Consider the following 13,897-nt stretch of genomic DNA (forward strand, 5'->3'; position numbering starts at 1 on the left):
AGTTGGTAGGTGTTGGACTTTTAATAAACAGATTTAAAATACATGTGTCTTTTAATTTTGTATCCCATTCCCCTACTAGCTTACTTTTGTATTTGTTTGCATGCTGTAGCAAAAGAGAGCTCACTTTTATTATTAAAGAAGCAGCACTTTTTTATTCTTTCCAAATGTTTGCTTGCACTTCTCCTACTTTTTCCAAACTTGAGGAAAAGATCATTGTTTGGTGAAGGTCTCTATTTCTTGTTGCCCAATACCTGATGCATGTTGCAGTTATCTACACTACGGTGTGCATCATCCTCCAGTAGTGTGATTCATGTTATGGTATTTCCGTACAGATCACTAAATTTAGCTATTTGCATGAACGGCTTCAATCTGTAGTTGCAGAACTTCATATTTTTTGTCTTGCCACGTTTTATGCATCCATGAGGAAATGTGTGTGTGTGTGTGTGTGTATATGCGCGTTTGTTTTGTATTCTGACCGAGGACTTGAACAAAAGAATTCCAGGTCCTTGGAAGAATTCTATTGTATGAGGTATTGTTAAGGTTAGGGTACATGGATTTGAACAATGGAAAATACAATGGGGTCCTTGGTCTGAATGTAATACAAACGTGTGTGTGTGTGTGTGCATGTTTATTCTGCTTCCTCGTAGAAGTAGAACGCCCAATGGTGACCTATAGTAGAAACTGATCAGTGGCATCAAAAATTTGATGAACTGAGCCTGAGCCATATCAGAGCTGCTTTTAATCAAATAATCTTTTAGTTTTCATCAGTTAATTTTATAATAGTAGATTTGTATCCAGAACTATCATGCCATATATCTAAATGAAACCTTCTCAGTGGCCTAGGTTGTATTTTTTTCTTAAACTGTTCTTGACAAAGTCGGTACGGATGTTTTGATCTTTGAATGAGCGCTGACAGTTCGATAGCTGTGACTTGTCCGAAATGTCTGCTGAAATTTCACGGGATGAGAGCTCAAAATCGACAGTGTTTTAAGAAAAAAAGGGGTATTCTGATAAGTGTATAGAGAGAGTCAGTTGGTAGAAGGAACTGGTGTTAATGTGACTAAGGAATATTAATCCACATCCAATAAGCCCTTTGCTGGGGGAAGGGGGAAGAGGGGGGGGGGTGCAGAGGTGACTGGTATTGCAGAGGTCAGTGGCACAGAAATGTCCAGAAGGTTTATAAGTTTGTTTTACACTGTCTTGTGCGAGATTTTGTTTCCAAATTTCAATATATATATATATATATATATATATATATATATATATATATATATATATATATATATATATATATATATATATATATATATATATATATATATTTAGTCCCTGTATTCTCATAGTATACTCAAGAAGTTGTAATACTTTTACTAAAATAGCTAATATATAATTAACATTATTTAATGCATTCATACTTTTATCAGATGTAATATATGAATATCATCTTATAATATAACCATTCCCCTGTTACACCTCCCCTATCCAAACCCCACCTCCTCCGTAGGCTTAATCTGTTTTCTCTTTCAATAAAGAGAGCAGTCACAATGTGTTTCATTCATGATATTATTCTCCAGTTTCAATATCTGCTTACATCTGTCAACCTTCAAACATATCTCGATCTTCATTTATCCTGAAATCTATGTTTCAGAAAAAAAGTAAAAAAGTTATGAAAGACCCTCCAGTTACTGTACTGTTTTCCAATTTTCTTTTCGTTTCCCAAAACACTTCTTTTTTTTCTTTAATAGAAGATACAAATGTTACTTCTCAGTTTGTGGGTACAGCTTAGGAATGAAATTCTTCAAGTTGCATATTCATGAACACATTATCATACATTATAATCTAATTTATTATAAACTGTTATTTGTCAGTTTGCAGGTATTAGCTTAGGAAAGAAATTCTTCAAGTTGCATATTCATGAACTCATTATTATACATTATATTCTAGTTTTTTATAAACTGTTATTTCTCAGTTTGAAGGTATAGCTTAGGAAAGAAATTCTTCAAGTTGCATATTCATGAACATATTATCATACATTATAATCTAATTTATTATAAACTGTTATTTGTCAGTTTGCAGGTATTAGCTTAGGAAAGAAATTCTTCAAGTTGCATATTCATGAACTCATTATTATACATTATATTCTAGTTTTTTATAAACTGTTATTTCTCAGTTTGAAGGTATAGCTTAGGAAAGAAATTCTTCAAGTTGCATATTCATGAACACATTATCATACATTATAATCTAATTTATTATAAACTGTTATTTGTCAGTTTGCAGGTATTAGCTTAGGAAAGAAATTCTTCAAGTTGCATATTCATGAACTCATTATTATACATTATATTCTAGTTTTTTATAAACTGTTATTTCTCAGTTTGAAGGTATAGCTTAGGAAAGAAATTCTTCAAGTTGCATATTCATGAACATATTATCATACATTATAATCTAGTTTATTATAAACTGTGTTATTTGTCAGTTTACAGGTATAACTTAGGAAAGAAATTCTTCAAGTTGCATATTCATGTACACATTATCATACATTATAAATTAGTTTATTATAAACTGTGTTGACCTTTATGTTGTGGTACAAGTACAAACAAAAGATATTGAAACTAATAAGATCCTGTATCAATCTGGGTACATCTAATTTGCATGTAAATCATGAACAGCAAGAAGGGTATGAACAAAACATGAAATTAAAAATTATTGTGTAGAACTGGATTTGATCCAGTGATATCAAGAAGTCACATGCTCCAGAAAGTTGGCAAGCTACTAAACTATCGTTCAATAGACCATATCCATGGAGCTTGGAATACCTGTATGTGACTATGTTTACACCCATTCATTGCTTCCACACCAAATCATCATTGCATTTTGCAATTATCTTGTTGTTCAGAGATTATATGGGATGGTATCCCCAAGCCTTTTTTCCCCACCAAACTTTAAACAATTATTTTTTGCAATTGGCAAAGACAAAGTTTCAACCAAAACATTTGTAAACGTGACATTTTTAGTATTCACATTCAAAATTTCAAATTCAGACAAATACTGGTGTGGCAAATTCATAAATCTTAAAAATAAAATAAAAAAATAAATTAAAAAAAAGTGGATTCTACCGATGAGAGTAGATGAGCTGAGTTGATGAAACACCACAAGAATTGTTTTTTAAACTTCCAGAATATCAATTTTGTTTCCCTCCATTTAGGGCTTAAATCCCCATCTGTTTACTCTAGCATGCATTCAGCTTAACCAGTATGATTATTAGCCATTATGAGAAATTGAAGGAAAATGCAAGATATTCATTCCTTTGGATTTCAGGGCATAAAAACTAAACCTACTCATTTTAAATAATGCACCATTGTTTCCTACTCGGGGGATTTTAAAAGAAACTTTTCCGACTTTTATTTTAAACCCAATGATTATTTAGATATATAGTTGCTTGCCTATAACTTGTAAAAAATCACCTTTTGTTTTAACTGTTCCTTGTTTTCTTGTAGTATCTACTGGGATTATGCCCTGACAGTCAACCTAGAGGATATCGTTTACCTCCATTGTCACCAGCAACGTAAGTACTTGTAAATATTAGTAACCTAAACCACAAAGGGGGCTGGATAAGAGCAGACAGTCTTAAAACAATACCCCAGCAAAAATTCCCCTTCTCTTTATTTCCTAGTACAATCTATCGTGATTTATGTAAAGTGTGTAAAACCACATCGCACTGGAAGTACAAGCTTTGTCATGTCTCAACTAATGGACTTTTTAAGAGTTGAAAATTGTAGTGAATTATTGAACATTATTGATCATCAGTAGTTTTGATTCTGGCTCCCATCTGGGTGTTTGATTTGAATCTTATGGTATGTTAGACTAGACAGATTCTATCACAATGGGTTTAGTCAGGTTCAATCTAGAAACTGTTTATTACCTGTAGGATCCTTTATTTAGCTTTTTTTACATTTTTTTAATTTAATTTTTCAATTATTTATCTTTGTTTTTTAGCTCTTCTTCAGGAATAGATTACTGAAGGTTCAAATATCATCTTATTGCCTGTTGAACTTAATTTACGTGTCTTGGTTCTTCAAATGTTTCTTCTGTTGGTAGTTTTAACTATAATCATGGATGGTTCTTTGTCTGTGCAGATATATCTGCAATAACATAATATGGCATTTCTTGTTGTTACAGGAATATTTTTAGCCTCCTTTAGTTTCATCTTCAATTCATCCATTTACTTCGTTCCTCGCTTACCTGTCTCCCCACAACATTAGCACCCTCATTCTACCGTGCCTAGAATGTCTTGGTAACCTTTTAACACTGTGCACCCTCTACGACCGGCTCCTCTGGTCACAGCCCTTCCTTCTCATTCTACCATCCAAAGTGTCTAGAACGTTATTTTCGAGCGGATTTTTTCACTTATCGTATTTTTTTATTCCTCTCTCTTCGTTGACAGCTGATTGCGGAGGTACGTTGGTTTTGGTCGGACAAGATGGCGTCCAGTATCCACCCATCCATTTCCCATGCGGTGGTCACCTACTGGCATTCCTTACCTGCCTGGAGAATGGACTCTTGCCACGTGGACTTCTGGATCCACCCCTCTGGCTGCAAAGGGGTAAGGGAAAGGTCCTCCCCAAGCTTAAGCGTAAGTCGTCGGCTCAACAGCTTAATCCGGGGGGTTCGGAGTCGACGTCCCCGAAGGAGGGGACTCAGATCTTTGAAGGTGAGGAGGCCACAGATTATGTCTTCAGGATCATCTCAGCGTTCAAACCTGACATCGGTGAGTATCTCAGAGGACATGATGTCCTCGTAACTGTCGTGACCAGCCATTTCAATATATCATTTATCAGCCAAGTCTAGTTTTCAGAGATTTAGTCATTTCTGAAAATTATTCTCATGACTTTATCAGTTAGAACTGGTACTGGTGAGTATACCCCATTAATCAGTTCAAACTGATGTGTGTTATAATTTCTTAACATGTGTAACATGTATGACCAGTTGCTAAACAGAAACTACTAAACACACAATCTATATGCAAAATGATTTACTGGACTAATCAAACTACCGTCAAGGTTTCCCCAATAATTTCGTCCACATTTTAAGAGAAAGTGGATGACACTTTACTGAAAGATGCTTACAATCTGAAATTTGAACCATCTTTGCATACTAGTGAAAGTGTTTATCGTAACTAAGGGACCGGTGGATAAAAGGCCTGTGTTGAAAAGAACGAAACCCTTACATCTCGATAGATCTTATTGTTCACCCCTTGCAATAAGTTGAGACCCCCCCTCACTAGTCAAACCAAAGGTGTTTTTTTTCACCCAGGGGACAATCCGCTTTCTTCTTCTTCTGTCTGAAATGGTCTCCAAGTCGGTAAGAATTTCCAAGTATAGAACTTCAAAGCGAGGTAATACTGTTTAGTTGGATGGTACGCCACAAATTGAAACGTGTAATATTAACTAGGATTCCAAATCTTTCTCTCCCAAGATCACGACGAGGCGATTCTACATAGCCCGCCCAAATTCACAAATTTCCCCTGGTCCCTTAAAGACTTTGGACCGCGACACCAACTTATCCGTCAGAACCTTGTGCAATCGCTTCACTCTCCGAAATCCGTCTACGCTCCCCTTTCGCCCGTCAACGAGCTCTCATCCCCGACACCTCATCACCAATGGGCGGAGCAAGGGTCTGTTACTTCACCTACCTTGATATGTCAAAAAAATATATAAATTAGTGAACACATTTCTCTGGTTGAAGATTTTCCTATTAGCTTCTTTAATACTGATTTAAAAGCAAAAAAAATCTTTCTCTATTAGTATTTAAGACCACTCCACAAATCCAGGGCTCCTTCACAGCTACAGAACTGCACAAAGGTGTGTTTGACAAGAATGATTATGTCAGTATGTTATCATAAAAAAAATTATGGTCAAAAGACTATGTTGAATTTTTCCAAAATAGAGCATAATTCCACAATGGTAACAGTGCAGTATTTTCTAAGAGATATGTTTTTCACATGTTAATAAATGACCAAAAAGAGTTTAGAGTATTAGCTACAAGCATTTTGGGGTTTATTTTACAGTTGGAGATCTAAAACGAAAGTAAAAAGAGTTGCTGATCTACTGCAGAGAACTTTACAGACTGGCTTTATTGCACAGGTATCCCCAAAAAATTGATGCTAATTTCTGCTTATCTTTTTTCTAATTTCTGTTCATTGTGTTTCTTTCTCTCTACAGTTCATCGATCAAACTGCTTTGTGATACGATGAGGAAGCAGATTATATCCAGAGCCTTTTATGGATGTAAGCTAGTAACAATTGTTTCCCCATATTTTCTTCAAAAGAACTTTTTATAATAGCTTGGTGAGATTTATGTCAGAACAGATGTTCAAAACCCTTCGGTTCCATTTTGGTAATTCGAAAAACAAATTTTGACCACCGAGCAGCCTTGTTTTGCATGCAAAATTCTGGGCAGACAATTGGTATTGTGATTAACTGATATGACTAAAGTTTCTTATGAGTTGGGGTGGGGGGGTGGGGAAGGAGGAGGGGAACATTGGGTAAGTAGGTCAAACAATTCATAGCAGTATAAAGAAGGTTGAGTAAGTCATTTCAGGATGAAAGAGCTGTAACCATTTTAACTTTTGCTCTTGTCAGTTGGTTTGAGTGTCTTATATTTGTAGTTATCCCTAAGTAAATAATTAAACAAACGGGTAGCATTGACTAATTTATCTGGTCTCGCAAAATGCTATGCACGATGGGCAAACTGCTTCACAAGTGCAAAGATGAATAGCAGTTTGTTAACACAGCCATCCACAGGATCTTATAAGAGACCATTAATCACGACTTTTCAAAACCTGCGACACAAAACTTTGAACACTAAATTCTTCCTTGGGTATAATGTAGGCAACTATTCCAGAATTAGAAGTTTGAGTATGCACTCAATATAAGTCTACTTGATATATGTATGTATGTATGTATGAATGTATGTATTTATATATATTTATATGTATGTTTGTCTCTCGTCAGGGCTGGCACACTGTAGACACTTAAGGACAGTCCGCACTCACCTCTCAGGTTTAGTTCACCCAGAGATCATTTGGTCCGAACAGAGGCAAAATGAAGAGCAGGGAATGACCGAGGAAAAATGGAGGTCCTTATTCCAGGATGATAGGGTAAGAAATATTCCTCTTATTTGAAGGCCTTTTGCAGTAGAGCGTCTGCTCCCTGTCGGCCCCTCTTCCTACACCCCGACCACGACAGCAAAATTGAGTTTGTGTTCTCCCTAGAATTGAATGTAAGCCTTTCAAAAATGTTGGATTTGGAAGGGAGAGGAAGTGGAGGTTGACCCTGAAGTAGGTCAGTGGGGGTACAGTGCTAAAATGTTACCAACTTTTGTAGGCTAGGTAGATTTGAGTGCATATGTAGATTGGAGGTAGGTAAGTATTGTCATTGTAAATACCTAAACCAGTAAGTTTTGGGGATCTTTTACTCTCCTCTTGCTCAAAAGACCACAGAATTTTTTTACAGATAATTTGTTTCCTCTCTCACCTGTCTCCTCAAACCTTTCTCACTCTACCATGTATAGAGTGACCTTTTGACCTTCTAGCATCAGCCTACTTTTGGGGTCAGTCAAACTTGGAACAATCCCCCCCCCCTTCCCACACATACCAAACTGTCTTTTGGTTTGCTTTTCAAGTTAAGTTCACAATTTTTTCATTTCCATCAATGTTAAGCTTTCTTGTGAATAGTCTACTCGACTGGCCATTTAAAAGTCTATCTATTGAGTCTGTCCTTGCTGTTTCTCTTGCCAGGTCATTGATGAGAAGGAAGTGATGCGGTCAATTTACTTTGGTGGTGTGCAACACGAAATAAGACATGAGGTAAGGAAGATTGGTTCTTCAAAACCACAGTCAGAAATGAATTATGTGAGACTTATGGACAAGCTTTGAATTAAAAAAAATTTTTTTTTAAAAATATCATGATATTTTACTATTTGATATGTGTGATTGTATTGCTTTAACATGTATATGTAAGTGCTATCCCTCCAACAGGATGTGAAGAAAACAAAAAGGTTTCTTTATGAATCAGTATTCAAAACTTTTCTCAAATTTGCTTCAAGAATTCATTTGACTTTGGGGAAGAGAGAAAAGGAGGGGAAGGGGGGGGGGGTAGGAAAGTGATAGGGGGATAGAGGATAGAAAGTGCACACTAAGCTTGAAGAGTACCAGTGGCCAATTTGAAATTTGCTATTGCCGTTGTTAGTTTTGTCCAAGCCATTTTAATAATGATGTCTGTATTTTATCGTATAAACAGGTCTGGCCGTACCTACTTGGTCACTATCAGTTTGGGCTGACCGAGAAAGAGAGAAACGAGATTGATGAGAGCACCAGGATCAATTTTGAGCAGATCCTCGCCGAGTGGATGGCCGTGGAGACGATCATCAACCAGAGGGAAAGAGACACTCAGGCTGCAAAGGTCTCCTCCGATAACAGCTCAGATGTAAGTAAACATTGTGGTGCCATCAAAGGACGATACAAAAGTGGGTTATTTTTGTTTAATTTTAATTTACTGACCGCTTACCCAAAATGTCACACAATCTGGAAATAGGGAAATTGAGTTGGACACTCCATTTGATGTTACCTAATAATGCTTTATATACATCAATTGTTCAAGTTTGAAGAAATATTCCTGTTTGAAATTGAAAGTTGAAATTCTTGAAATATTTAGTCATCATAACGTAGGTTATCTCTGTAGTAGAATGTTAGTTAACAGTAATGCTAACACCGATGGCCCAAGATTGGGATTAGAGGATATGCAACTGTCATGTATCCTCTGATCAATGAAGGTTGATTAGAGGAACTGAAGAGAAACAGCTTGCCGGATGAGGAAGACAGACATTTTGATTTGTGATAAAAATAAAAGTGATGAGAAATGAAGAATGACTGGGATTTACAGATTTCATCATTGGATCACATGTTGTTATTCATCGCCAGAAGAACAACACGGGATGTGACAGTATCTTCCAAGTGTTTCAAGTACCGACTAGCCATTAATGAGAAGGCTCAGTAAAGTATAGTCAACGTGGATTTTACATTCCTTTATTTAAACCAACACTTTTGTTTATTTGGAGATATTGTTAACTTTAAAATATACACCTGCTCACCTCGATGATAATTTCTGCTCTCTTGCTAGCTGTTCGACAGCGGTCAGATACCCCTGGAGGGTCACGACCCCAGCTTGGACAGCGAGGTCTTTGAGTTGGAAGAAGACGACGAGTACGTCGAGAGCGGCGAGAGGCTGAACGACCTCAACGAGGAGCAGCGTGAGTTTGTGAAGAAAGAGGACTACGTGATAATCCGATGCAGAAGTCCTAGGCAGGACACCCTGGAAACAGAGACGGGTAGAAGCCTGGCCAGCGAGGTGTCCGGGGACCCCCCTAACGACCCCCTCATAAACGGGAAGGGATCCCCGCACGGAAGCGATGAAGGGTTCGGTGATTCCATCAGCGTCGGAGAGAGCGTGGATAGCTCAGGACACGCTGGAGCTCCTCCCCAAAGACAATCAGTCACAGAGAGTATCAAAGAGGAGGAGGGAAGCGAGGGTTCCATGACCGAAGGTGGGAAAGAAAAGTCAGAAGGGAACTCGGGGGAGGTTGCAGGGAAGGGCATCGATGAAGTAGAGGGGGGTGTCGTGGGTAAAGAGGTCGGGGACGAGGGTAGTTCAGACGATACTGCAACCGTTAAAAACGATGACAAAATAAGTGCAATCAGAGTGGAGATGTGCAATGGTCACACAATTTCGGAAGATGAACTCGAGGGAGAGAAAGTAGAAATTGACGATAAATCCTTAAATATTCCCGAGTTGAGCGGTCACCTGACGGCTGAAACGAACACCATGTCACCGGCATCGTCTAATGGAGGAGTCTATGCAGTAAGTCATCCATCAACTTGCTTCAAGTCCTGTTGCTAGGCAACCGGCAAAAACTGGTTTTCTTGTTAATCCTTCCATCGCCTGGTTGTCATACTTCTCAGGGTTGGATCTGTCCCTTTAATTTTAATCAGCCTTGAAAATTACCCAGTAGTCATTCCAGAAATTACTTATCAGTGAGTCTGTGGTGTTTCACAGCAACTTTTCTGCAAAAATCTGATATTTTCATAATTTTTTATGTATTTTTCATGTACAACAATTTACAAAAAGAGATAATTTTCTTTGTTCATTCTCCAGAACGATCTGCTCGACTCGTTCAGTCTCAACCTTCATCGCATCGACAAAGACGTCCAGAGGTGCGACCGAAACTATTTCTTCTTTACCACAGCTAACCTGGAGAAACTACGTAACGTCATGTGTACTTACGTCTGGGAACACTTAGACGTGGGCTATGTTCAAGGAATGTGCGACCTAGTCGCACCTCTACTGGTGATTCTCGAAGACGGTAAGTAACCCTGGAGAGAAAACCGACAAAGGATGTAAATTGAAGCGAAGGTCCGTGTATCTGTGTTTGTGGATTATGTTCAGAGAAATGTGGGGGGTGTTTGCAGCTCCTTTGACTGGCAATTACTGGGCCTAAATATATAAATGTCAATATATTATTAATATGAGATTGGGCATGGTTATTAGTTAGCTGCAGCATTGGGTCAGTGTTTACCACAGATCTGTTATTTATGTAATTAACAACCAATGTATTGTCCTAAAATTAATGAGGTCTTGAGTGTTGTGAATTCATTTCGACTGAAAAAGTGCTGATCAAGACCTTTGTTTTGCTTAATGTGTTGTTTTTGATAAACTTCAAACTAGTCAGCTTTTGTAGTGTGATGGCTTTGACTCTTGTGGTTTCTGTATGATACAAAAGTGTAGCAAAGGCTCAATTATGAGAATCTTGTGTATAAGGTCAATGAATCTGCTAGGAATGAATTTGTAAGAATTGCCAACAATTTTCAAGCTACTTAGGGACAATCTCTACCTTCCAAGCTTAATTCTCTGTGTAATGAAACTAATTCTAATATAAAAAACCCAAGTATCACTCCATGTTTTAGAATATTACTCTTTAAGAACTCTTTTATTTATAGTGCAGCCCTTTTGTTTGTACAGTATTGCCTTTTAGCCGACATATGGAATGTCAAAAGTGTCTCTCTCTCACGTACATCAAATAAAACGTACATCAAATGAAATGTACATCAAATAAAAATAAAATTCCAGCTCACTCAAAAATGTGCAAGATCGTGGTAGATGAATTGTAGATAAAATGTGGGATTGTCCTGAAATGCTGAAACGGGTTAAATCGATAATTTCGATAAATGAGCTCTAACCACTCCAACCTCTACTGTTGTTTGTATCCACAGAAGCCAAGACCTACAATTGCTTCTGCGAGCTGATGAAGAGAATGTGCAAAAATTTCCCCCACGGAGGAGCAATGGACAATCATTTTGCTAACATGAGGTCTCTTATTCAGGTTGGTTTTAGCTGTCTTGTTTGTTATCGAGTTAGTGAACAAAAAACCTTTCCTGATTTCGTCTTCTCGTGTTAATGTGGTAGATTCCGACTGGGACAAAATGGTTCAAACAGAAGAGGATTTCGTGTTTTGTTTTCAACTGTGTCTTGTTATTAACTTGGGAGGGGGAGGGGATGGGAGGGGAGGTGAGGGGGAGGGGAGGGGAGGTGAGGGGAGGGGAGGTGAGGGGGAGGGGAGGGGAGGTGAGGGGGAGGGGAGAGGGAGGGGAGGTACTGGCTTCATGTCATATCTGACTTCACATTTGTCAAGAAATATGAGTGACTTTGAACGATTTAATCCCATCTTTTATAAGTTGAGAAGACAGTTTATGAACCTTATATGACTGACCATCGTTGCCCCAATAAGAACTGTTTGATTGACAACCAGCAAAAGAGTGAAAGTACTCGTCTTCCATTACTTCCCTGTCTAATGTCATTGTGATAATATCCAACACCTCCTCAGCCCCACTAGTTAATTGCAAAATGCCAAACCATGACCTTAAAAGCATATCAACTTGGTGAACAAGTTTTTATTATATTTATAGGGGCCTTTAGAGTGCATACTTGTCACAGTGACCTAACATATTTCTAACAAAACTTCTCTAATTTTTTAATTTTATGAACAATTATAACAAATATGATGTTGTGGATAGGCTTTGAGTTAAGGTTTATGATCAAGGAAGTACAAGAGGAAAGTAAATCTTAGATTGTATGCTGTAGTTGCACATCAAAGCTTATACCTTGTTACGGTCTTGTTACATGTGTGAAGAAATGTTAATTATGAATGCATCTCTTTGATTTTTCAGATTCTGGACTCAGAGATGTTTGAGTTGATGCATCAGAATGGAGACTACACTCACTTTTACTTCTGCTATCGATGGTTTCTCTTGGATTTTAAGAGAGGTTGGTGTACCCTTCTTATTTCTTCATCACCATGTCATATCATCTTGTAGGCTCATGCAGAATATAAAGAAACATCTTCCAAATCTCAACTTTCAAGATTTATCAGCAAAAGTTTAAATAAAACCAGAAAAAAGGTGAAATATCAACCAAAAATTATTGATATTTCAAACCAGCTTGTCTTTCCATTTCTTATTTCCAAAAATAAGTGGTTTGAAATTTCACAGATCATCCTGGGTAGCAAAGTAAACTTTGAATAAAGCTAGAGGTATATAGACTCTTTAATACATAACATACAAACTGATGCTACTTTAACTGAACTGTTTCCAAGGTAACAGAATCAACCACTAGTCTAAAACAGGTAGGTGACCAATATTCATTGAGGGAAAGTATCTTATACCACTTTATGTTCATGTACCCACCTGTTGCAGCCACGCTTTAGTATTTTACATCTTTTTTTGTTTTGTGAGGTCACAGGTCAACTCAGGGTGGTAGTAAATTTAAGCATCACCACATGCGTAGCAAGGAACATTTGGCTACTGAGATCTGTGTGTGCAATTGACTACAGCTTTATCAATATGTAGGACATCAATTACAGTGTTAGAAGTGCTTTCACATGGTTACTATGAAAGTATGTACTGATAGCTTGACAAAACTTCAAGGTCCATGGTATAAATCGTAGGGTTAATCCTGTGGGTGTTAATGTGTGGGCTAAAGCAGATCATGTGTGAACAGATCTGTGCATTAGTTCCAATAAAGATAACCTAGCAATAAATATGCACCAACTGGTAAAACGGACCGTTGTACTAACTCAGGCATCTTGTGGCCCTGCACTGAATAAAGTACACACCTCAAAGGTGGTAAAGTCAAAATTTAAAAGTCAGTAAAGTCTCCTCCCATTTCCAGTTAGCAATTTTATTCAACATGAATTTGCATAATGTCTCCTGCTATGTATTATCAGCCTCAGCTCCATTGTGGACATGCTGTGTTTGAAACGCCTACAGAAAGCCACCGGTAAGACCACAAATAATTTCAATCGGTAAGGTTGGTGTTAGGTATAAAACTATCACCTCTCTGGTTGAATCTGGGATGCAAAACTCTAAATTCAGAATGTTGTGATGTTAATGGCAGTGAACTTCCTAGTGTTGACCAAAAAACAACACAAACACACAAAATTGGAGGAATCACAGTGTTAGCTGCTGGTTTGTAGTTTACAGCTTCCATACGATACTCAGAGAGAGTTGTCATGTTGTCATATGAACTGTTTTGAAATTTTTCATTTTCTCTCCCCCCCAACCCTCCCTCTTTTTAACATAAATATGTTTATCAAATTTTATTTTAATCTTCACAGAGCTTGTCTATGACGACACCTTTTCAGTTTGGGAGACAATTTGGACTGCCAAACATTGCGCTTCTGCAAACTTTGTCCTGTTTATCGCCCTCGCTTTGGTTGAGTACTACCGGGATATCATTCTGGATAACAACATGGACTTTACAGATATCATCAAATTTTTCAACGGTAAAGTT

At 37.5% G+C, this 13,897-nt stretch overlaps 1 protein-coding gene across 3 annotated transcripts in view; it reads left to right on the forward strand.

Moving 5' to 3' along the window:
* Nucleotides 1-13,897, forward strand: part of LOC139980683 (small G protein signaling modulator 1-like) — a 53,776-nt gene that overhangs the window by 33,474 nt on the left and 6,405 nt on the right. For 2 of the 3 annotated variants that reach the window (XM_071992510.1, XM_071992511.1), the window contains 12 exons: nucleotides 3,495-3,562; nucleotides 4,442-4,765; nucleotides 5,473-5,671; nucleotides 6,219-6,283; nucleotides 7,010-7,155; nucleotides 7,795-7,863; nucleotides 8,297-8,482; nucleotides 9,176-9,913; nucleotides 10,208-10,415; nucleotides 11,323-11,432; nucleotides 12,277-12,373; nucleotides 13,722-13,889. In XM_071992510.1, the coding sequence (XP_071848611.1) occupies nucleotides 3,495-3,562; nucleotides 4,442-4,765; nucleotides 5,473-5,671; nucleotides 6,219-6,283; nucleotides 7,010-7,155; nucleotides 7,795-7,863; nucleotides 8,297-8,482; nucleotides 9,176-9,913; nucleotides 10,208-10,415; nucleotides 11,323-11,432; nucleotides 12,277-12,373; nucleotides 13,722-13,889 (2,378 nt within the window). The remainder of the gene's footprint in view (nucleotides 1-3,494; nucleotides 3,563-4,441; nucleotides 4,766-5,472; nucleotides 5,672-6,218; nucleotides 6,284-7,009; nucleotides 7,156-7,794; nucleotides 7,864-8,296; nucleotides 8,483-9,175; nucleotides 9,914-10,207; nucleotides 10,416-11,322; nucleotides 11,433-12,276; nucleotides 12,374-13,721; nucleotides 13,890-13,897) is intronic. The other variant, XM_071992512.1, reaches the window with a different exon arrangement.

The sequence above is a fragment of the Apostichopus japonicus genome, chromosome 15, assembly GCF_037975245.1.
Source record: "Apostichopus japonicus isolate 1M-3 chromosome 15, ASM3797524v1, whole genome shotgun sequence".
Lineage (NCBI taxonomy): Eukaryota > Metazoa > Echinodermata > Holothuroidea > Aspidochirotida > Stichopodidae > Apostichopus > Apostichopus japonicus.